We start from the raw sequence: 26523 nt of genomic DNA, 5'->3' as shown, positions 1-26523 counted from the left end.
TCCTGAAGGGTGTCAAAGTTAGAGGGCCCTGACTGTCCCGGGAATTAAATTAGGGCCTTTTTTATTTCCTTTTTCTTTCATGTGACTGTACTTATTTCTTAACTAGTGTGACAAATGTGGCTTAAAATAAAAATTGTGCTATTACTAATGAAACACGTGTTTGGCAACAACAGGGCTGGTAACAACAAAATGTCACAGGGCACTTATTTTCTTGTTGATTTCGTGGAGCAGCTATTAGGGAAAAAGTTGTAATAAACACAATAATGGGATGCTTAATGTGATAGCCGGGTGGAATTTTACTTTGATTTATTGAAAAGAAACACATTAATAAGCAGCCATTTAATTACTATTCATGAAACCTAGTGGTTAAACATCAAATTATTTTTCTCCTACACTTCTCTGTAAGCTAATCAAGATTTTAGACACAATGTTTTAGAAACAATATGGAAAACCACAATGTACAAAACTAATGATAACTTAGATTTAAACAGGTTCAAAATGTCAAAAAAAAAAAAAGAAATTAGAGCACGAGAAAAGACTAAGTATCTGTATATCACAAAACAAATTTGGACCTATTTCGATTTGTTATTCACAGATTTGGCTCAAATAGTGCACATTATGATTATCAGAAGATGATCAGATCCTACTGACCTGGGAAGCACAACAGAGTTATATTTCTTAGTAGGATTTTATTATCTGTCTCATTAAAGCTGTTGGCCATCTAAATTTATTATTTGTGCAACATTTGGGTAGAAAAACACATGATGTTAGTGTGCCCCCATGTGGCTGGAGACTAGTAGGTAAGATTGTCAGGAAAGGCCTAAAAAGAAAGAAGGCCCCAGCTGGTTAGATTATCAGTTAATTGAATACTTACTGCAACAAGATGGAGGGTCGCCTCTCCTATTTTTAAAGTTATTCTAAGTGAGAGGATTCACGGTTGCTCCTATAGTTCTTACAAATATCTTATTTTTAGTAGTTGACTCATGTGAACCAGCTCATCCACTGCTGATTCTGAAGTGATGTCACAGAGGAAAAACCTATGTCCACACACAAAATTTATTTTTCCTCACACATTGTTTGACTAAGTCAAGCCTGAATGATTCTGTGCAAATATTTGAAAATATATTTCGTGATTAAATAAGATAATGGATCAAGTAAAAAACAAAAACAAAAACAAAAAAACCCATGTTAGGACAGGCCCACAGCCTGAAGAATTAGTTTGCCAATTTGTAGGATACACTTGAAGACTGGTGTTGGTTTATAAATTCTGTTAATCAATAGGATATGGGATATCTATAATGTATGTGGTAGATTTTCTAGAATTTGAAAACCCTTTTCTATAGAGCTTCTTTTTAGAGTCACCAACTTTAATATTTGATTCAAGGGTATTACCAATTAATACTCTTCTTGAATTAACTCTGTAGTCACTAGTCCCAAGGTGCAAAGACTTATCTGTTCACCAGTTCACGCTTCTGGAAAAACTCTGCAAGGATTAATTATGGTGACCCCATTAGATGGAAGCCTGCCCCAGATCTCTGAGGTACTGTAGTGTGTCCACAGTTGGGCACATTTTAGAAGTGAAAGAGTTGGGAGTGTTACAAATCTAAGGCATGAGGATTTGAGAACATTCTGAGTGAGGAAGAGAGACCTCAAATAACAGAAAAGGAGAATATCAGTATAATAACATTTGAACTTTGACAAAGGCTAAAACTGCCTCTTTGAGACACTAGCAAAGCAACAACACTAACTGTGCAGTTGGAATATTGAATTCTAACCAACTTTAACATTGCTGGTCTCAGTACAAGTTTCTTCTGGGTAAAGCCAGAAGATTTTTCCAGATTTCCCAGATTTTCCATTTGTTACTCTAATTAGTTCAAAATACTGTGCTTCTACGCCAACCTTTTTAATTAAAAACTTAAAAAGTAAAATCACAAATAGACTCAATTTTAAGGAGGGTGATCATTTAAGAAATAATGCAAACATCTATTTTCTCTACTAAAAATTTCTCTTTTTAATGAAAATGCATTGTTTAGGATAACAACAATTTGTGATTGTGAAGAAATTTTTAAAATTTCAAGCATAGGGTAGGAAGGAATTTAAGGGTTCCCCCCCTCCCATAATCCAAACTGACCTCTAATTTTAGTTTGGTCATTTAACATATTTTTAACATTTCTCACAGAATGGTATTTTACAACATTTCTGCTTGTCATTTTTTTTTTTGCACAGATTGAAATGAGTTATGTATTTGTAAAAGATAAAATGAACCATTTCTGACCCCATGCTTTACACCAAAAAGAGAAATCCTAAGGGTAAGACAGAGTCAAAATCCAAATAATAATAGTAACATTTCACAAAACATCTTGTTCATTTACTGGAAATTGTCTTCACACTGGTAGAGAAAAGCAGGCTAAAGGAGAATGGGAGAAAATAAAAAGATAAAGCAAGAGATGAAATGATAGCATTTGCAATCTTAATGTAAAATCTCTTAACATTGAATATCTCCTAGCACATTATTGTTTTTAGTCATATAGACATTGGTTCAGCCGGAAAAATTTATTAAATTCTCACGCTAAATGTTTGCTCTTTTTTTTTGTCCTTGCTATCTTAGGCTCCTTAAAAATTTATATTCTGCAAAGAAATTTCCAATTAATTTTTCTTACTATGAAATTTTTGTAGGAATGTATTTGTTGAAAACTCCTTTATGGTTTTGAAAATAAAGCCACAGACACTCCAGTCAAGGCTACTTATGGAATAGTGATAATTCTTAAGTGTTTAGAATGGAAATGTTACAGAACCGTGAAGAAGTGACATTGAGACAAAACTACCTGAATTCATCAGATTGGCAAATGGGTTAATTTACCTTTTCCTCATCTAGCTTGTAAAAACCTAATTAGCTCTCTTTTCAGGGTAGTTAGAAATCTCATGCATTGACCTACTATTCTGACCTATGTATCATCTTTTTCCCATGGTAGAAGGCAAACAGTATTAAGACCTGCTTGAAAAGTATATGTTATAAATGTTACACACTTCAAGAAAGGAAGAAGTCATCTTTTTTTGCAAATCATATGATTTGGTTTGTAAGGCACCAGATTAGGTTTTAAAAAAACAGGCTTGACCATTAGCATACTGTATAGCATTTAGAATGGCCCGTACAGTACTAAAAAGCTCAATGTTTCTCTTCCACAAAATCTCCTAATTACTCACTCTTACTTCCTACTTCTTATTCATAAAAGCAAAACATACTAGTGTTAAGAAACTGAATTATTTTCCTCTCTGTGGCTTAAAATTGTTGTTCCTAAACCATCAATTGTAATAATGCTCCATGCCACTCTGGAGCAAAATGTGAGAATAAGTACTCCATTAAGGACTGTTGTTCAGCCTGAACAGCCTTATGCTATATATTTGACCATACACGGTCCCATTTTTAACTAGGCTGATACAAAATGATATTGTGTTAAAATCTTCAATTCTAAGGTAAAATTCAGCATTAATCACTTTTTTCAAAGGGAAACATGACAGATAAAATTGTGTGCATTTCTTTTGCATATGAAATTTCCTGTCCACAATTACATGTAGAGTGAACATTTCATTTGCAGCTTACTGAATAGGAGTAATGGGCCAATAATAGTCTTTATAGTACAGGCACAATTACATATCAGTGAAAACAAATGCCTCTCAAATTCCAGCCAATGAAAATAATATGGGATACTCTGCATTTTTTCATTGTTCTATAATTAAAAATAGACCACAATACAGAAATTTACTACCAAGAAAATTCAGTGTCAGTGATATGTACTGATAGAGCTTTACCAAAATGTATATTTTCAGACCTAAGGACATCAGACATCAAAGACACCCCCATCCTCACTGTGCCAAAGAAATTGAAACATCCAGAGAGAGCTGACAATATATTAAAATTTTTATATGAAAAAATTTTGTTTTATAATACTAGTTATATTTCTAGATAAGTTAATAGTATTAAAACTAAACACATCACACAGCACCTTTCCTTTTATATCTTGAAAAGTGTACAAGAACAAGAGTGGAAGAAAAAAGGGCTGATTAGAAAAGCCCACAGTCTTTTAGATTCTCTTTGATAATTATATCTGTAACCGCATCAAACACGAACTTGACATTTTGGGTATCTGTAGCACAGGTCATGTGGGAATAAATTTCCTTATCTTCTTTTTTTAAATTCAGGTCTAGAAACTGGTTTTTGATGTAGTTCCCTGCATCTTCAAATGTATTTGGTCCTTGTTACAAAAAGAAATAAAGAAACGTTAATTGCGTTTAAAAATGAATGAAGTTAGAAATAATATCAGTAGGTGTTAGCATTTTACTTTGTAAGCTACTATTTGATATACTCACTATTGAAAAATCAAGATGGCAATGGTCACTTACAGGGATTTATGCAATGTTACATTGCCGGGAATGATGCTTACCCAGCTGGGTAGGGACTGCATTTGGCTGAAATGCTCACAATACAGTAAGAATACAAACATATATACATAAATAAGTTAGTAATGAAGCTTATATACATGACAAAGGCTGTGCATGTCTATGTGCATGTGGGTGTGTGTATGTGCTTTAATATGAACTAAAAGAATAGAAATTGGAGATGAGTAGACTACAGAATGAGGGTGGTATTTGAGCTGGATCTTGAGGGGTAGCTAGAAGAGAGAAGGAAATAGCATGAGTGAAGGTCAAAAGCGGGAGAATGGCCTGTGTCACTAGACTTGAAGGTAGGGTTGCACTGCAAAGTGCAAGTGTGCACTTTGCAGAATCTAGTTGGAATTGTAGCAAATCAAGTAGAAAGGATGGCATGGGTCAGACTAGAGACTATGTTGCTAACTAAACAAAGGGCTTGAAATGATATATGTAAAACTAGAGACAGCTGTTCTTTTTCTGAAGCTTATTTATTTGAGAGAGAGAGAATATACAAGCGGCAGGGGCAGAGAGTGAGGGAAATAAAATCCGAAGCAGGCTCCAGGCTTTGAGCTGTCAGCACAGAGACTGACGCAGGTCTGTAACACACAAACCGTGAGATAATGACTTGAGCCAAAGCTGGATCCTTGCTTCACTGACTGAGCCACCCAGGCACCCAAGACAGCTATTCTTGACTGATGCTTTAGTAGAACCAAATGGAGAGTCAATGAAAGGTGGGCTTGGGAATTTTAGGCTGGAAGCAGAAGACACAATGGATCAATAAAAATACAAATGTTAATAAACACAAGGTAGCCAAAAGTGATCTGTTGGTGGGCTTTATAACAGAATATACTTGGTGGGGACCTAACACACGATAGGGCAGTAGCATAAAGATTTTCCAAGGAGATGAGATTTTGTTCCCCACTTTATTGTATCTAGGAGAAAGATGCCATGAGGGACAATCGTTATAACCATGGAACATGGCTAAAATCCAAAACATTAATAACACCAAATGCTGGCAAAGATGTTGAGCCATAGGAACTCTAATTCATTGCTGGTAGGGATGAGAAATGGTACAGCCACTTGGGAAGGCAGTTGGGCAGTTTCTTATAAAGCTAAACATGGTATTAGCATACAGTCCAGCAAATTTGCTTCTAGGTATTTACACAAAAACTTATGTGTGCACAGAATCATGAAGAAAGATGTTTATAGCAGCTTTATTCAGAATTGCCAAAAATTGGAAGTAATTCGGGTGTCCTTCTATAGGCGAAAGGTTAAAGAAACTAGTTTCTTTATGGAATGGAATACTATTCAACAATAAAAGGAAATGGACTATCAACCCATGAAAAGTGGTGGAGGGAATTTAAATGTATATTGCGTTTAAAAATGAAAGCGAAAATAGTCTGTCAGAAAATGCCATATATTGTATGATTGCAGCTATATGTGTTCTGGAAAGGGCACAGCTATAGATAAAAAGATCAGAGGTTGCCACCAGAGAGAAGGAAGGGGAAAAACATAAATTTATAGTGGAACACAGATGATTTTTATGGCAGTGAAACGATTGTGTATGTTACTGTCATGGTGGATACATGACATGAATTTGGGAGAGCATACAGAACTGAGTAACACAGAGAGCCCCCACTGAAAACTATAGACTTTAGTTATAGTGTATCAATATCTATCAGTCAGTTGTAACAAATACACCACATCAAGGCAAAATGTTAATAATAAGGGAAACCAGGAGTGACCACAGAGGGAGTATATGGAAACTCTGTATTTTCTGTTCATTTTTCCTTTAAACTAAAGACTGCTCTAAGAAATAGTCGATTAGTTAGAAGAAAACATAAAGAGCTTTACTTAGTCTATATTTAGTTTGTAGTATTCAACATGGAATCGTGACTATATTTAATCACATGATAAATGTGTTAACACAGAAATGATAATATTCACAAAGCTAGAGGAAAGATATAAGCAACTATTTTAGATTAGCATAGTTACTGCGACTGTATACCATGACTAGTAACATTTGGGTTACCCAAGTATCTCAGTGGTGGAATTGGGCTTCTATTTGTGTTTAAATCATGAAAATTTCCATCTTACATAATATCATTAACAACAGAACATTTAACTATATACGAAAAAAAAAGTTGTCTCTGAGGGAAAAACAACCCACCTATAGACCTGACATTTATAGTCACTGATTAACAGAATCAGCACTACAATTCTAGGATTTAGGAAAACTGGAAAGAGAAAATGTCACTATTCTCAAAATCATTCAAACTGTCCTTCGGGAAACTTAATTCTGACTTTGAGAAACCACTGCATTATAAGGTTTCATTGGGGAATAAGTAAAAAAATGTCAGTTTGGAATATATTGTTTATAATGTTTAAGATAATATAATTTGCAATGTTGTTTAATACATAGAATAGCAACCCTGGTCAACCTAACCTCCTGTTTATTGACTAGAGCTTTGCTTTAATGTAGAAGGTTTTCTGTTTATCTGCAAACAGTTTGGATTCTTCCAGTCTGGATCATACATGTGACTCAAGCAATTATCATAAGCCTCAACTTCATAAATGCTACCTGTCAAGATGCAGATAGGAAAATATAGGTCTATGTAAGAATTTAGTGGGGCACCTGGGTGGCTCAGTCGGTTAAGCAACTGACTTCGACTCAGGTCATGATCTCACGGTTTGTGAGTGCTAGCCCCATGTCAGGTTCTGTGCTGACAGCTCAGAGCCAGGAGCCTGCTTCAGATTCGGTGTCTCCCTTTCTCTCTGCCCCTCCCCCGCTTGCACTCTCTTTCTCACTGTCAAAAAATGAATAAACATTAAAAAACATTTTAAAAAGAATTTAGTATGGCACTAAAGAAAGAAGATCTCACCAGTGTATTCTGGAAAGCAGATACTAAGATGCACTTTGGTTACTTTTTCTTGAAAGAGATCCTTTTTATTGAGAAACAGGACAATGGAGGTGGTTGCAAAGTACTTGTGATTACAGATACTGTTGAATAGGTGAAGGCTTTCATGCATTCTGTTCTGTTAGGTATAAAAGATGATAATGTGTAGGATTATTATTTGCAAAATATTAACACCGGGTATTATAAGCAAAGCTCTAGAAATAACATCTATGTTTGGAAGGAATTCACTGAGTTGGGGAGTGTGGTAGTAATGTCAGAAAGCACAAATGCTTAGGTGTTTGTTTGTTTGTTTGTTTGTTTGTTTTACCCTGGCCTTGCTTTCCTTTTAGACTTACCACTTCCTCATCTTCCACTAGGACCATGTCATAGGCACTGAGTGCAGCACAAAATATAATGCATGTAACGCCTTCAAAGCAATGAATCCATTTCTTTCTCTCAGATCTCTGTCCTCCTACGTCGAACATTCTTTAAAAAAAAAAAGAATAGCAAACCTTAGAGATACCTATCAAAAGTTACATTAATATGTAACATTTCTAGTTATAAATGAATGCTCTCCTATCTTTAAAAGATTTTATTTTTATTGATTATAAGATATTTTAATTGGTCAATTTGCAGCTCAAGGACTATAGAAAAAGAGAAAGTTCATCTTTTTTTCTTTCATTTTTTTGTATTCATGAAAACTAGATAAAAGATACAATAACTCACATACTGGCTTTGGGGGACTGAGGAATTTTAAGCAGCTTATGGTTTTAGTAGGAAATCTATTAGAGTCGAGAAACTTCGATCAAAGGCTATGCATAGTGTGGAAGTGTTGAAGCACTATATTGTACACCTGAAACTAACAGAATGCTGCATGGTAACTGTACCAGAACAATAATTAAAAAAAAAAAAAAGTCTCTGCATAATCTTAAGTGAACAGAACCTACAAAAAGATTGGAAGCCACCATAGTTCTGATACTACAATCCCTGTTTCTTCTCTTAGCTCTTGCTACATTCATTCATTTGTTCATTCAAACAATTACTGTTTGCATTTTATGTGCTACACACTGTGAGAGGACTACAAACACAGAGATGAATAGATACTGTCACTATCTTCAAAGAGCTCTCTGTCATGCAGAGAGAAAACCAATATGCTATTATAGTATTATATAATAAATACTCTAAAATGCAAGGTAAAATGTGAGCCCAGAGGAAAACTTAAGTCAGCCAGAGTCATCATGGAACCTACTCACAGGAAGTGTTTTAGAATTTGGCCCTCCCCCTGTGTTAGTATTTCGGCAAAAGACATCATTGTGGACATAGCAACTTGGTAAAGAAACTAGGAGTTTCTATTCTTAAGACCTCCCTTTCCCTTACCCTCCATATAATACACATACAAAATTCAGTTCCCAACTCATCCTCTTCTTTCCAAGTCCCCTTGTCTTGTGCAAGCCACCAACATTTCTTTTTTTTTTTTTCTTTTAAGTTTATTTATTTATTTTGAGAGAGAGACAGAGAGAGAGCAAGTACACAGGGGAGGGCCACAGAAAGAATCCCAAGCAGGCTCCATGCTTTCAGTGCAGAGCTTGATGCGGGGCTCAATCCTACCACCATGAGATTATGACATGAGCCAAAATCAAGAGTCAGATGCTTAATTGTCTGAGCCACCCAGGTGCCCCAAGCCACCAAGCTCCCCAACCTCCCCAACTTGCCCAAGTTCCCCAAATTCCCCAAGCTCGCCATGTTCACCATAGCCACTGCAAAACTCTGTGATTTGCCACAGGCTTCTTAGCCATGGAACCAAACACAGACTGGTTTGATGACCCTTAAGGCTCTGGCTATTTTGGTTCCTGCTTACTTTTTCCAGCTTACTTCATACCACTTTCCTCTTTAATCCAGTCCAATCACAAGGCTATTCTTTAAGTGACTTTAGTATAAACCTACTTTTTGCTGCTTCAGGACTACTGCACAGTAAGTCACTTTTCTTCCTCACATAACTCTGCCTTTTTCGCAACTTGACGGTCTTACAGTGTCTCCTTCACAAGGAAGCCTCCTTGGTCATCTATGTAAATGGTCTCTCTTCCTATCCCCATTTAATTTCTATCGCATCACTTTCTTTCCTTTGTAGTGATTGTCACAACCAGTAATTAACTAGTTTGTTTATTTTTTATGGGTTTAATATCTACCATCTTCCTAATAGAATACCAAGCTCAGGGCAGGGACCTAACTATATTAGTGACAACTATATTCCCAGTACCAGGCACTATGTCTGACCTACAGTAGACATGCAATAAATATTTGCTGACCAAATGAATATATTGCATGTTAATGGGATGGAGGGTGGATTTCAACATCAAGTGCAGGTGCAAAAGTCATTAAGGAATGAGAGGACATGGCATGTTTAGGGTAAGCTCATAATTTATATTTTGGGGAACATGGAAACTTAGATAAAACCATTGAGATATATGGCCTGCTCATTATTCATTTATTCAATAAATATTTATTGATCATGCCAGGCATTAGAGATTCAACCTTAAGAAGCTTCTAATTTGCTGGTGGCAGAGAAGGCAGTGGTGCATGTTGTGTGTTTGTGAACAGACATAGGATATACAGATAGAGAGTGTAGGGGTGATTGGAACTGACGTAATCAGAAACTGCAGTCATTAAAATTTTAGGATGGGGGGTTGAGGCAAGTGGATGTCTGGGGAAAACGTTCCAGGTAAAGGCAGCAGAGAAAACAGCAAGAGCAAAGGATTTGAGCAGGCGGGAGAAAGGCTGATGAGTCAGGCCAGAAATAGATGAATGAGGCCTTTTATATCACATGAGAAGATATTTATATTAGAATCAGTGGGGAATGATGTGAGATTTGGGGGCAGGGAATTAAAATTGTTTGTTTGTTTGTTTGTTTGTTGTTATATTCGGTCACTTTGATCTGAGTCCAGAAGATAGATTTGATAAGAAAGAGACTAGAGGCAGAGAAAGGAGTTATGGGGCTTTCATAATAGCCTAACCGCAAGACATTAATTACTAAGAAACATCCAAGCTGCACAAAGATTACAAAGGCAATAACTATACTTGGGATAATAAATGTCAATCAGCTGACATTACTGAAGATAAAAGTATAATACATTGCCCTTCTTTACTACTGCACACTTCATATATGAACCAGGTAGGGAACAAACTTATGGAACTGAAATTCCTCAAATACACACACACACACACACACACACACACACACACACACACACACCCCAGTACAAAAAGAGTTCAGTAGTAGATTGAAAGAGAAGATGCTCACAATATTCAAGATAGTGCTTAGGAGTTCAGTGGTTATGTGATTTGGAAATTTAAATCCAGTGTCAATAAATACTGTTACAGGTGCTGGTAATACCAAGCCCTCTGCAGTTTCAGACTTGCAGTATAAATGGAGGAAGAGGACAGCATTTTGACTTCAAGGTTATATTATGAGTAAATCAATCAACAAACTTAATTGTTAAAAACCAGTCAACACTCTTAGGGAAGCAAGGATAATAAATATGCATTCAGACATTTAAATCTGTAGTTTTTTTGATCTATAAAGTAGTCTTTTTTTCAGACTTTGAAAAGTAGTTTTATCTACTGAAATTATAACATGTAGCACAAATGGAAATAGTTGGGATCGTGACTTTTATTTCCTCCATAAATGCTCATATCACCAATTGTAATATCTTAATTTTATTTATTTTTTTTATTTCTTAAAATTTTTTAATGTTTATTTGTTTTTTTGAGACAGAGAGAGACAGAGCATGAACGGGGGAGGGTCAGAGAGAAAGGGAGACACAGAATCCGAAACAGGCTCCAGGCTCCGAGCTGTCATCACAGAGCCCCACGCAGAGCTTAAATTCACAGACCGTGACATCATGACCTGAGCCGAAGTCAGATGCTCAACCGACTGAGCCACCCAGGGGCCCCAGTAATATCTTAATTTTAATGTAACATACCTAATAAGAGTTTATTTGCCAGGCATGTAAGCAATCTATAACAATTTACTCAAATTTTAAAATAAAAACTTACAGTTTATACGTATACATGTAAATATACATATAGTTTATGTACAACTATTGTTTCTCTTTTTCAGATGAGACATTAAAGCAACTTGCCCAAGGCTTAGTAATTCAACTAATATCTGTAGAGGCTATTATATACCAGGCACCATGATAGGTTCTGTGGGTATGATAGTGAACCTCATCATGTGTCAGTCTATTTGCTTAGACCAGAGATCCCCAACTAGTACATAGTGTCCACAGTTAGCTTTAAAACTCTTAAGCTCTCACCGGTGGGCCAGAATTACCTTCACTGTAGAGTCTATCCTTCTTCCCCTAAACCAAACAATAGCTCTATGTATTGTCAAACTGGGCAAAAATGTAAAACTCTCCCCTTACCAGGTGTTTTATTCCATTATTTTAATGGCGATGGTATAGACCTCCGGGAATCTAGCTGTTGTGTATATTCTCCACTTGATCATATGAGTATATGATGGATCATATCTGGCAAAGAACTGTGATACTGTGACTGAACAAAGATGCATCAAGTTGTGAGTTTTGGTACACAGAGGACTGAATATACATCAGAGTTTTAAATTCCTTGTAGGCTTTTCAAACTAAAACAACTCCTTGTATCTCCACCCACTAGATTTTAACATGAAAATATCTCCATAATTCTTGTTTTCTCTTGTGTTCTAGTCCTCTCTTCAGGGTTTGCTTCCATATTGGACATCCTATAATGGAGAACTAACCAATCATGGAATGAGGGCAAAAGTTGCTGGATGAATAGAATGTTTGTGCTAAGACAGCCCAATCTTCAGTTTCCACAGTAGAAATGATATTGCTGCAGGAACCAAATTCCAGGACACCTTGATTAAGTTTTCTCCACTAAATAGCACTTGGATGAGTCTAATTAGCATTTGTTTTTGAGCATCTTTATCTCTGTTTTTATGGCCAACTAAGTAAGCTATCTGTCTGATAATTTCTTTTTTATTTTTATCTTTTTCAAGTTTATTTATTTAAAGAGAGAGAGAGGGAACAAGCAGGGTGGGAACAGAGAGAGGGGAGAGAGGGAATCCTAAGCAGACTCCACTCCATTAGTGCAGAGCCTAATGCAGGGCTCAGTCTCACGAACCGTGAAATCATGACCTGAGCCAAAATGAAGAGTTGGACCCTTAATGAACTGAGCCACGCACATCTGATAATTTCTTTTTTTAAATCACTTTTTTTTTTAAATTTTTTTTTTCCAACGTTTATTTATTTTTGGGACAGAGAGAGACAGAGCATGAATGGGGGAGGGGCAGAGAGAGAGGGAGACACAGAATTGGAAACAGGCTCCAGGCTCCGAGCCATCAGCCCAGAGCCTGACGCGGGGCTCGAACTCACGGACCGCGAGATCGTGACCTGGCTGACGTCGGACGCTTAACCGACTGCGCCACCCAGGCGCCCCTTAAAATCACTTTTATATTTTCAATTAGATTACATTCAAAAGTTACAAATCTGACAAGGTGACGTAGTATAACTGCTCAGATTCCTAGCCTGGTGGTCATATATTTTACCTCAAAGAGGGTAATCTCATATTAATAGTTTTGAATAAGAAAAAAAAATTCCAGGGAACCCCTTGCAATGAAAACGGTAATAAGAATGATAAAGGTATGAGTATTACCAATTTATGGACTCGTAGGGGAATATAAACTCCCCAGGAAAAGGGAAAAACAGAAATTTCATATACTTCCCATGTATTTCTTTTCTACAATGTAATGATAGCAAATGGCTTTCCCCAAAAATAAATGTTTGCAAAACATTTGAGATGAGAGTCAAAGCAAGCCCAGCAATCTCACTGGCTCTCTGCTGACTTTCTCTGATCATTCAGCTTCTTCAAAGCCTACTGTTGATATTTACATCTTTGTGTAAGGGTAGCTCTTCTCTTCAGGTAAATGTATAAAATCAGCGAGGGGTATAAAATGTAGTATGACCCTTAGCCGACAGTTCTTTTAACCTATCATGCAGCCTCCACTAAACACATTTTAATAGGCTTAGCTTTCTCCCAAGGAAGGGAGGACAAAGATCTGCCCTCTGAGTGTTTTGTTATGTTGATAAAAGTGACTTTTGGAAGTCTTAGATTGCATGCCAATAACCTACTCATGTTATGACTCACTTGATAAACAGTGGTGTGTGTGTATATATGCATGGGAGCAGGTTGACATTAGAGACAAAGGTCCAGGAAGCATTGGCCATTGCTCTAATGTCATCTGCCATTACAGAATTGAAATGTTCATTAGCAAATCAGACCAACATCTGGAGTTTTGTTTTCATATTGAGTGTACTGGATATAATGTTAGCTCTAAGAAGTTACGTTTTGTTTTCCTGCTATTGTAGTCCTTTCTTGTCGTACATCTCTCTTCACTTTTAGCTCTTTCTCTAAGTTTTAATTTGGGGCTTATTTTAGAGGTGTAAAGCATTACAATCTATTGAAACATTTTCAAGATTCCCAAAGTAGAAGCATTTACTTATATATTTCATTGAATAAGTATTCTTCTATATAAAAATATATTTAAGAATGTATATGAGTATATATAAATATATAAGTATATGGGAGTATGGATACATATATATTCCATCATGACCATTCTGTGAAAAACAAAAGTAGAAATCAGAGAAAAACATTCATTCCTGCTGACTGAACATTTGGATTCGTCAAATCTACATAACAATTAATGAGGTAAATGTACATGTGATACAGATTGAGTATCTTTAATTCCTTGAGCAGTTAAGGTAACCAGAGCCTTAATGATATTGAATAGAATATGCAGTTCTCATTTTGCATTTTGCATGAATTTTTTTTAATGTATATTTTGGTAATACATATTTTCTTATTAATTCTGATATTTGTCAGAATTCTTAAATTAAAAAAAAGTTTTTAAATGCCTGAGTTGTATGATACAATTAAAAATCCACAGGCAAGGCTTTTAGGTGATAGCTGAACATTGATTATTTGTTAAACTACCCATGGTATTAATATAGGGCGAATTGCCAGAGTTTTATATTAAATAGTTGGCTTTACATTAAACAGTTGTGTTTTATAATCTATTTTAAACAGTTTGGAAAACTATTGAATTTTATGGGTTTGTGTCAAACAGTTGGCTAAATATTTAACCACACAAGATTATTCACAGTTCATATTAGATAGATTATAATGAAATAATCTGTACTTCATAGCAATTAAAAATTATTGCATAATCTACGCTAAAAAAAAAAAAAAAGAAAATCTAACCTGATTTGGAATTTATTTTAAATTATTCTGTTGGTGGAGCTTTTTTAAGATATTTGACCATATAATATTAAACCATCTTAAGATGGCAACATATTAAAGGGCCAGGATAGATCTGTGTCACCACCACACAGCCATCACAAAATAGCCTAACCGAGTCTTTCTCTGGTGCCAAGTTCTCAAAATAGATTAGGACAGATATTTGCAGACAAAAAAGATATGCACAGAGATCATTCTAAATCCCTTCACTGCTTGTATATAAAAAACAGAATCAAAAGGAGTTATAACCATAAAACAGTCAGGGTCTCTAAATGCTCATAATTGTTAATAACATTATATACTTGCTACAAAATGAGTGTGTGTTTGTTTGGAACTTGATATACCCACTAGATAATTCTCTAATTATTGAATAGTATAATTCACAAAGTCATTAAAATATATCACTAGAATAAATTAGACATGTTACATAGCTTATTGTCTTGATAATACTAACCATGAACATACTTGAAACAAATATATAGCTATACATGAGTGATTGCTCTGTGAGATCTAATAGAGAAGGACAAAGCTAATTTGAGATCTAGCAGCTGAGTAGACAATCAGACTCACTCCTAAACTGACTTATGCCCCCACAGAAATAAACAGAGTGTACATGATCAATTTGAAATTTAAGAAAATTATAATTTATCTCATAGATCCACTCAAACATTGTTGAGAATAGTTATGTTGAATTTATAAAACCTAAAACTCTATGTTGTAATAATTGCTGACCTCTCTTCCTCGACTTCCATATAGTTTTATGTCCTCTTAATTCTATTGTTTAATTGTGGAACAATTAGGGAGAAAGTGGCTTCTCTCTCATTGTTGGATAAATCATTATAAATCTGTAAGTTCTTCGTCCCGAGGGATTATTTTATAACAATAAAAGAGCTCACACTTGTGTTTTCCATTTACATAGTACTTTAACATTTGTAAAGATAATTTATTTTACATTTGACTGTTGGAATTCTGGTTTGATAAGAACTCTAAGGTAATTTCCATTAAATTAGGTGATACAGGAAGATGATACAGTATCTTAACAGACAGAATTTTTCATTTTGATGTTCCTGTTTAAAATTCTAGAGTTCTCTAGTTTAGTATGCAAATTAAATCTTTAGTTTTAAATAGTCACAGGATGATTTATGCTATGTGAATTCAAATCAATGCTAATGCAATATATTTTAATACCTGGGCACTTACTGAAATGAAGTTGGAAGGTATCTTATTTTTAGACTTTCTATTTTGAAACACTACCAAATTTTATACTATAAAAGTCTGTGTACTTTTAGATAATCCTATTCAGCACTTCAAAAAAAACCAAGTGATTTAACTGTGGAAATTATTAAGGGATTAATATATCTCAGTTGCGGTGACTAAGCTTAAAAACGTAATTAAATGATTTTAAATAGTTCCTTAAGAAAAAAGTATAGTTGCCTTTTTTATATTTTGTAGTAAAATTTAAATACTTTCAAAACTTCATTGTTTAAATACTTGTTTTTAAAGAAATTCCCTGCATTTGAGTTATTATCCTTCTCCATTTCCTAACAGTAGATGCCTTTAATAATACACCCTCTTCAGGAAGAAGAAAAACAAAACATTAAAACAAAAGAGCTGCAAACCTGTTTGAATGAATGCAAAGAGGTTGTATTTGTGTGGTATAGAAACTGTTATGTCAAAAGAAATCCTAACTTGGTTCCAAAATCCAATTCACAAACACCTTCCATTTCAGCATTGATGCTGTCATAGAGAATTAGCAAGTCCTTTTCTTATTCCTTCATAAGCGCCGACAATATATGAAAGCAGCATAGGCAATCACCTGTCTATATGACTTACGACAATGCCTCACAAAACACAGAACTACAAAAGAATGGGAAAATGGTACACCAATAGGGGTTTAAAGGTATACTCTGAAGAGGTCTATTATGAGGTAATATATCTTTAAAATAATGTTTTATTTATTAATTGCCTTTTTTAATTTTTAGAGAGATAGGGAGCATGAGCAGGGGAGAGCGGCAGGGGGAGAGAGAGAACCTTAAGCAGGCTCCACGCTCAGCACAGAGCCTGACACGGCGCTTGATCCCACGACCATGGGATCATGACCTGATCAAGACTAGTGTGCTCAACTGACTGAGCCAGCCAGGTACCCCTAAAATCATTTTTTAAAATATTAATGCAAATGCTGTATTCTATTCAGGATATAATTTTTTAAAATTCTATGAGTATTATTTGGTACTGAGTGAAATAGATGTTCCAAATAATGGACATGACTTTCTGAGGTTTATGTGTTCATTGGCAATCGTCATGTCCCTGGTTTCAGAAGCACAGATGTGCAAAGGTACTGAGCCTTGCCAACTCAGAGATATCTCACAAACAGGCGGTCATTTTTTTCTCCCTTCCCTCTTCTCTCTGAAGGGAGTTATGAATGACCAAAAACATTTGAAGAAGCACTTACTCTACAGAAAAAAAGAATGGTTTCTTTCTTTTTCTAATTTGTTTTTTAACATTTATTTATTTTTGAGGGAGAGAGAGAGTGAGTGAGTGGGACTGGGGCAGAGAGAGAGGGAGACACAGAATCCGAAGCAGGCTCCAGCTTCCAAGCTGTCAGCACAGAGCCTGACGTGGGGCTCGAACTCGTGAAATCATGACCTGAGCCAAAGTCGGATGCTTAACCGACTGAGCCACCCAGGTGCCCCTAAAAAAGAATGGTTTCTGTCCCAATTTACCTAACAGCCCACAATGACATGCAGTGCAAGAAGTGTGGTTTTTGAAGTTAGAAAGATGTATGTTCTAATCACATTTCTAACACTTCTATGTATGATATTGAGGAAATCTTTCACCTCATTTTAGCTTTAATTTTTTTCTCTATCCAAAATAAGTACAGCAATACTCAGGTCAACATGTTATAATGAGCATGTAAAAATAGGGTATATATAGTGCTTGGCATCACACATTTATTCATCTAGCAAGAACTGACAGTACGCCTACTCTGTGCTGGCCACTGTGATAATCACAGGAGACGGCACTGTAAACAGACATGACCCTGGCCTCCAGGAGCTCAGAGCATAGGAGACAGAAACAGAAACAAAGGAGGGAACAAATAAAGAAACAAGGAAACTTCACACATTAGTAAGTTTTTGTTTTTGTTTTTGTTTTTTAAGTAGCAAAATAGTCTGATATTTCAGTGTTGTAAAGGCATTGGCTCCCACTGGTATGGCTAGTGAGAGCTGTTTACATTTCTTCCCAGTGCCGCATTCAGTGACCTCACTTTGCTAGGTTGCAATTAACCATTGTTAGGGTATTTATAGCAAGGGAATCCTCAAGAGCCATACATCAGGCTTTCCCTCTCCCTGTGTCCCAGAGAGCCTATTGATATGTTTACCAGTACACTACTGGGTGTAGTAGTGACAGGGATGTGAGGCGATGGGTAACAGAATGAATAAGTCTCCATGAGGCGATAGTATCTGATTTGGGAACCTAATGATAAGAAGGAGCCAGTCCTTCTCATCCAGGGTCAGAGCATTTTAAGCAAAGAGAACAGCAAGGTCCTAAGGTTTGGAATGTTCAAAGAACAGATATATATAGATATATAGACATAGACATAGACATAGATATAGATATAGATATAGATATAGATATAGATATAGATATAGATATATGCCATATATCTATATCTATATATATGGCAGATAATTTGTCAAAGTGACTATTTCTGAGAAGATACTAAGTTGGTGTTGCAGAGAATGACTGAGTTATAAGCTTCTAGGCATTCATTATGTGATACTAATTTTCATAACTGGTTTATGGTCCAAGCGATCTAAAATCCAGAAAATTCCATTAGCTTGTGTAATGCTTTGACAGGGTTAGGAGAGGCAGAGGGTCCAAACAATTGGACTTGGACTCCCATGGGAAAACCTTAGAAACTGGATCAAAAACCAGAAGCCTGGAGAACGTAGTTGCCAAAGAAAAACAGCGATGACAGTACCGAAAACAAACTGCTTACGTTTGCCAAGAGTGGATGTGGATCCAAATTTTTGTGTCCCCTTTATCCTGGTTTGATCTTTGGGTCATCTTTCAGAAAATTAACTATTGGTGGACCTGAGATTTGGGTGTAAATTTTGAAGGGCTTTATTTGATATTAACTTGAAAATATCCTGGCCATCTCTGTAATATCTATTCTAATTAGATATTACGTCTCACCACTTCTAATACTAAAAAAATTTTAAAGCTTTTATCCCACTGAAGTGAATTTTGCCTCACAAATGGATACAGATAATTCATGTCACTTTCGTTCAGTTTTTCTACTTTTTAAACGTATTCTCATTTTGTGTACATGAATGGGTTTACTAATTGTATTTTTATTAATTTTTCATTATTTAGTGGTACATCTGGAACCTGGTTTTAATGTTTAATAGTCCATCTCATCAACAATCCATAGGGAGAGGCAGTTAAATATGATGATGTTTTATAGCACTATGGTTTGGATTTCCAATTCTTAGTTCAAAAAATGAGTGATTTTGGGGTGCCTGGGTGGCTCAGTTGGTTAAATAAGTATCTGACTTCGGCTCAGGTCATGATCTCATGATTTGTGGGTTCGAGCCTGCGTCAGACTCTGTGCTCATAGCTCAGAGTCTGGAGCCTGCTTTGGATTCTGTGTCTTCCTCTCTTGCTGCCCCTCTCCTGGTTGTGCTCTGTCTCTCTCTCAAAAATAAACAAACATTAAAAACATTTTTTAAGAAACTGAATGACTTTGCACTAGCATTTCTAGAAAGGTCTTGATAATGTGACAGCAATAAAAATACTGGACTCATTTTCATACCCAAACCATGCTTATAAAATAGGCCTTGTTATTTCAGTAAATGGCATCACATTCAAATAGTTCTCCTCTCAATTATTTGCATCATTTTAAATTAAGGAAATGAATTAATAAGAGTATTTCAGGCAAATGAGAGAGTAGGAAGGCAAAGGAAATCGTATCCGTGGCACCTGTTACTTAAATTTAATTTAAATACATTTTCTTTTCTTTTTTTTAAGTAGGATATCAGTTTCAAGTAAGAGGAAAATAAAATCTAGCTACCACCTGGTCAATACAGAGGCATTTTTCTTGGAGGAAGTATTGGGACTTAGGGTGGGGGTTAGGGTGTAGGGCTATAGGAAGGCAATAAGGGAGAGTAGCACTGACAGTGAGCTAGGAAGGCCTAGAAAGGATGCCTAAGGTTCACTGGGCTTGAATATGGGTTAGGCCTTTCTCTGTAAAAAAAAAAAAATATATATATATATTCATATATATATGAAAAATAAAAAATACATATATATATACATATTGAATATTTCAGTTGATGATTAGAAAAGACATTGTTCATACCTGAAATGCAAATCTTTGAAGGAGAACTGAGTTTCAATGATTCCAGTTGTTTTCACTCGAGAATGTAGAACATCTTGCTCATTTGGGACATATCCAGGAGCTGTGATTCTATCTACATCATTAAGGTAGCTAATACAACAACAAAAAATAGCATATATTTTTAAAATTTGCATTTGAAGATATCAGGATTCAGTACAAATGAATTTTTACTTCAGGGTCCATTAAAATTATTAAACTCCAGACTGGTTCTCTCTAACCCTGCTCATCAGAGCTTGGTGGACGGATGCTGCAGAATACTAAGTGTGGCACACACATGACCAATGGAGGCCTCTTGTAAAGACATCTAGGTCTGGGTGCCTGGGTGGCTCAGTTGGTTAAGCATCTGAGTTTTGATTTCAGCTCTGGTCATGATCCTGGGGTCATGGGATTGAGCCTGACCTGGAGACCCGTGTCAGGCTCCTTGCTAAGTCATGGAGCCTTCTTAAGATCCTTTTTCTCTTTCCCTCTACCCCTCTCCCCTGCTTGTGTACCCTCTCTCTCTAAAAAAAAAAAAAAAAAAAAAAAAAAAAAAAACTAGATCAATACTACTTTAGCCTGCATTTTATGAGGTGTATGTAACAGAATTGATGTTATATAGATATATTTCAGAGAAAATTTCTGTTTCCAGGTTTTGATCATCCCCCAAAACGTCCTATCTTGTAATGGTAGTCAGTAGATTATCTTCAAAATGCTGTAATTTGAATTTAGGCATTTTGAATTTTAAGGGAGTTATTGGTTTTCATAACTTGAAGTTTGTCCTGTTGTTCTCCATGGATTGTCTAGCTTAGGACTCTGGACCATTTGTATGAAGTGCCATGATTATATACAGTTAGCACAATAAAAGAAAATATTTTTATTTTCTTGCTGGTTCACGATGGAACTAACTTATTTCATTGCTGAGCCATTCAGGGGACAGAAGGCTGAACTTAGACATTGCACCCACTCCTACCTCTCTTCTCTTCCACCAATGTGTCAGTATCCTTACCTCTTTCCTGGACCACATATTTAAAAACCCTACTGTTAGCAAGCTGAGTACTGCCCTGGTTTTGCCCACAGGATCTAGAGGTGCTGAGAAGCAGAAATAGATCTGAGTAAGCCGTGTGCTCCGCTAGAGTCTGTTAGATTAGAGGAAAGAAGCTGTTCTTTGCCTCCTTCTTGAAATCAGATCATGTCTTTAAACTAAAACAAAGTATCCCATTGCTTTAAAAACAGTTGAAAACCACAATTCTAGACTTTGAATATAAGGCTTTAGTAGTTTAGCAATATGGCTATTTCTGTGAAAATGTTTAATAGTGACAATAAAAGCCTGGTAAGGTTTTTATGGCAAAATTGGTCATTATATTAAAACTAAGTTTACATGTATAGCTAAATAGGAAGATTATGATGGGCATACATCTATCCAGAAAGAATTTGAGAGGTAGCATCCAGCTAAATATTAGTTATCATTCAAAAGTTGAATTTTTCAGGGTCTAAGTTGAAGAGTTGTTATGTGTTAGCACCTCACATCATGCCTTGAAAAGCAAAACTATTTTATCCTTTTTAAAAAAATAAATTCAACAGCAATATGGGTAATATATTCTCGGAGGATCTTTCTGCTTTTGAGCTGAAACAAATTGAGTGAACGCCTCAAAGGGATTTTGGCTAAATGACAAATAGGTGATCATAGTTCAGAAACACATTTATGTATGATAGGAAAATTTATTACTGTGCTTTATTCTAATAAAGCTTAATTTTTCTTAAAAGCAAGGGACAAATCAAGAAACAGATATATCAGCAGAAAATATTGGAAGATTTTCCCAGTTTATCTATTTTCTGTTTTGTGAAGCAAGACCCTTTGTGAATTCTCTGTTGACTAAGTCTGCACATACAGCTGGTCAGTTGATTCATGCAAGAACAACAAAAACATACCTGTCAACATAGAGATTCAATTCATTTTAATGATAGCTAAATGAATACTTTGGTAAAGACACTTTTAATGTACTTTCATTTGCATGTGTAAATGATTTCAAGCAAAGCAGAAGCATTAGCAGAGTGACAAATTTGCATTTAAGAGGCCTGCTTTTAATGAATATAAGATTTGAATGCTCAGGCCTGTGGTCTAGAACTGAAACCAGAGGCCCTAAATACATATAGCTCAAATCAGTTAAAAAAAAAAAAAACCTGATACTTTTTCTAATCATGTAAAAATAATTTTTTTTTTCTGGTAAAGTCTTTGTTAAATATTAAAGCTTCTGGAATTTAAACAGCACACTAGATGGCCTCAATCAGTAAGCCATGAAGTATTAATAAAACTCTTTCCCCTCTTTGTCACTGTCATGTCCTTTTTCCTTCAGCTTCCTAGTAGTACAGGTGCGAGCAGGGAGGTGTTATGTTGCCAACAACATTCCCTTCCCTACTCTGATTAAGATTCACTACTTTGTTAGCCTAAACTTGAAGGGGCTCTAGGTTTGAGAAAATATAAGTATCCTATTTTGACCAAAACAAAACAAAACAAAAAAGGAACAATGGGGAAAAGGGCGAGGGGGGAAAGGGAGAAGAGGAAGAGAAAGGAAAAGGGAAGGGAGAGAAGGTAAGGGGCCATTGCTCTATAAAATATGTATGAAATAGACATGAGGGTGGGACTGATCTAATATGATATTTAGTTTCAAAATGTGAATGCAATTCAGTATTTGAAAAAACTCTGTTAATTTTTGGAAGAAAGCAATGGCCATTCAACTATTTTTCTTAATAAGTGTTTTCTTTAATCTTCCTTTTAAGGACCTCTGAGGGCAGGGAGTATCAACAATTTAAATTTTGGGTGGTTTTCTTAATGAAAATTTTCTGAAACAGAGGTTGGGAGTGAAGGTGGAGAGGTGTTTTACTACTCTCTAAATCAATCAGGGTATTTAAAACCATTATTATATGGGCAACATTCACAAAATAGGTGCAAGTAGATACTGTGTAGTGATGTTTAACTTGAACAGATAAATGCTTTTAATATGAATCTATAACATGATAGTTCTGTAAAATATTTATTTTGTGTGTCAAAACAAAAAATCTGAAACTAAAGGCTAGAAGGTCTAGAAAATACAATACAGGGACATTTCATCTTCCCATTTTGACAACACAATATGTAATTTTTTCTGCTATTAAAGAGTAAAGTATTTGGTAAACATAATGATTAATATAATTGCAAATACACTCCTTACAATATTTGAATGGAAAAGTCATGCTTAATTGATAATGTATATCCAAAACCAAATATACTAATTACAGCTATTGAAGGGGTTCAGGACAACACCCCAGTTCCCCAGAATGTGTCACTTTGGTATGTGGATTATTTTGAGCTGAAGGCACTTGAGACCCTGCAGGCTGAAGAGGAATCTTGCCCCTCCTTTAACTGTATAGAAGAATCAAAATTGGGGGTCTTTCCCAGAATAAGTGTTATTAGGAGAGAGAAATTTTATGAGTGACCCATCTGTATGGCAGGGCAAACCTCTAATTACCAAACATCTGCTGTTATCCCCCTTTGAAGTTGATTCCTTCCCTCTGAAGTTCCAGGCCCCACCCTCTTCTCCTTAGTTCAGGATGACATATAGACCTCATTTTGCCTGTCTTTGGAATTTCCATGTCTATGTGGGTTCCCTGTATGTATACCAATTACATTTCATTTTTTCCTGTTAATCTGTCTTGTGTCAATTTGATTCTGAGTTCAGCTAGAGGGACCTTTGAGGGGATAGGAATTCTTGCCCCCCAACACTATCTCTCCTTCCTTCTCTAGCGTTTTGTTAAGCAAAATTTTATGAGAATATTCCACAATTAAATATCTTATTGAGACTACCCTTATCAACGATTCATAAAGAAAAGTAGAGTTTTCTATACTGCACAGAGTTGTCTTAGTATTAAAATATGGCTAAGCACTGGAACACATAAAACAATTAAATGAGTTTAATAATCACATGATGATATTCCTTCTCTACTTCATCAAAGAGATGAGAGCAAGACTTTCCTCCAAGGGCTTTGGAATTTAAAATGAACATGAGTGACTAATCACAGAAGACTGTTGTTGTTAGCTTTTCCTAAAATTTATATAATTTGTTTTCTCTCTATAATCCTTCTGACCACCACGATTAGAAAGCTGAAGTATCATGCAAGTTTCATTGTTCTATCCTCAAATAATCTTTCATTTGCTTCACTTTTACATCACCTTTTAAGTAGTACTAACATGTTCTGTTGTGAGTTCATCAAAAGAACTGTATTTATGCCATTTTATATATGAGTATGCATGGACAGATACATAGAATAAGTAATTATATTTGCATACATGTACACACATGCGTGCAGGCTTATAACCAGAGTATAGGTTAAGAACTACTTACTAAAATAGAAATTTAAAATAATTTTGATAATGAAATTACAAATGGTATCATAACCTCCTAATTTTATGGTGGCTGATAATTATCTACTGGATGATATTAGCTGTGAAAATTATATAATCTTTCTTGAGACTCAAACAGTATCCCACAAAATACAAATGTTTTGAAAATCATTACTTTCTTCTAGAATTCTGTATCATGTTCATCAAACCAATTGAGTCAAAGAATGTGTCATCAATAAAATTATTTTAGAAGAATATTTAAGTAATATGATGAGAGACGAATGAATAGCCCAAAACATCAGTGTGTATGCCACCAATCTGCGTTTACATTGAGAACAGTGCACACAGATGAATCCTTTTCATTGGGGAGAAAATATTTGCAAAATGTGGGTATTTTCAGGCAAATACTTTCAAAATTATTTTAAATGCTCCTTTGCTTATAGTTTTACATTTCATGATGTCACCTTGATCTATATTTCTCTTCAACTTCTTTTTATTTTAGTGTAACAAAATGTAAAGCTATTTACTTTCCTCATTTGTGATGACAAATGTAGAGTCTGAAGAATTGTAGTTTATTTATTTATTTATTTAAATAATTTTTAAAAAATGTTTAGCATTTATTTATTTTTGAGAGAGACAGTGTGAGCAGGGAAGGGGCAGAGAGAGAGAGAGGGAGACACACAATCCGAAGCGGGCTCCAGGATCTGAGCTGTCAGCACAGAGCCCAACATGGGGTTCGAACTCACGACTGTGAGATCATGACCTGAGCTGAAGTCATCCACTTAACTGACTGAGCCACCCAGGCGCCCCTGAAGAATTGTAATTCTTAACTTAAATGTTTCAACTATAATTCCTGTTAAATGCATTCACTTACTAAGCTGCTGAGTCATTGAGGTGATATTCAGATGCCCTTTCAAAGCAGGTCTGAAGTCCTGGGTCTCTCCAGAGTCTTTTTATCACCTCAGCCAGTTCAGGTGTCATGCCACCATCTTGCAGAGTGTTTGCCATCACACAAAGTTGTCGTTGGTCTTCCTATAGCAATGTTTTTAAAAGAATGATAAAAATGTGTTGTTATTTGGAATCACATATCCTTTTAATAGGGCATTTCAATTTTATTCTTATTGGTTCTTTAAATGTCTATTTTTGAGGGAGAGCACAAGCAGGTGAGGAACAGAGAGAGAGGGGGCATAGAGGATCCAAAGCAGGCTCAGTGGCGACAGCAGCAAGCCCGATGTGGGACTTGAACTCACCAACCGTGAGATCACAACCTAAGCTGAAGTTGGATGCTTAATCAACGGAGCCACCCAGGCACCCTAAATTTTATTATTTTCATCTTATTCCTTTAGGTAATAATTCTGTAAATGCAATCTTAAATTTCCTTATTTTTAAAAGTGTTTATTTATTTTGAGAGAGAGAGTACACATAAGTGGGGGCGGTGCAGAGAGAGATGGAGAGAGAGAATCCCAAGCAGGCTCTGCACTGTCAATTCAGAGCCAGATGTGGGGCTCAATCTCACAAACTGTGAGGTCATGATCTGAGCCAAATTCCAGAGTCAGATGCTTAACAGACTGAGCCATCCAGGCTTCCTGAGTTTCCTTATAATGGCTGGGTGAAGAGTCCTCTATTGTAAAATCTATGTAACCTGATATGGTAAATTTAGGATATTTTAGGATATGTCATTACCTTCTGAATGTAATGTCAGATGGGATAATGTAAACTGATTGAGTTTTCAGAGTCAAAATGCAAGGATAAAAGGGTAACAATTCTGATATAATCTGGCACTTCTCATTTTGATCATTGCCATGTATTTTCCAGGAAATAAAAATACCATGAAGGAATTAGAGATAACATGGAAAATAAAACTCAGTATAATTTACCAACAAGTATTGTTTGCAATCATATAAATAAAGCCACGATAAGTATTTTGATATACACATGGTTTTTGGACATCTGTACAGGTGTTGTTTGCATTACTTTGAGGCGAATCAATAGGATAGAGGTGAAGATTTCATTAAGAAAATAGAAGAGAAGGAAAAAAAAAGAAAAGGAAAATAGAAGAGAAGGGAAAGAAGAAAAGAAGAAAAAAAAATGAAATAAAGGGGGAAAAA

General features: G+C 35.6%; 1 protein-coding gene across 2 annotated transcripts in view; it reads right to left on the bottom strand.

Annotated features, from left to right (window-relative positions):
* Positions 1–276: 276 nt before the first annotated feature.
* GNAT3 (G protein subunit alpha transducin 3) overlaps positions 277–26523 on the bottom strand; it is a 314655-nt gene continuing 288408 nt past the window's right edge. For both annotated transcript variants that reach the window (XM_086696826.1, XM_025929472.2), the window contains 5 exons: positions 25290–25447; positions 20020–20148; positions 7682–7811; positions 7311–7464; positions 277–4253 (listed from right to left, as the gene is read on the bottom strand). In XM_086696826.1, the coding sequence (XP_086552952.1) occupies positions 4063–4253; positions 7311–7464; positions 7682–7811; positions 20020–20148; positions 25290–25447 (762 nt within the window). In that variant the 3' untranslated portion in view covers positions 277–4062. The remainder of the gene's footprint in view (positions 4254–7310; positions 7465–7681; positions 7812–20019; positions 20149–25289; positions 25448–26523) is intronic.

Source organism: Puma concolor, chromosome A2, assembly GCF_028749965.1.
Source record: "Puma concolor isolate L17-30 chromosome A2, mPumCon1.1.hap2, whole genome shotgun sequence".
In the NCBI taxonomy this organism is placed as follows: domain Eukaryota; kingdom Metazoa; phylum Chordata; class Mammalia; order Carnivora; family Felidae; genus Puma; species Puma concolor.
This window is presented reverse-complemented; position numbering and strand designations above follow the sequence as displayed.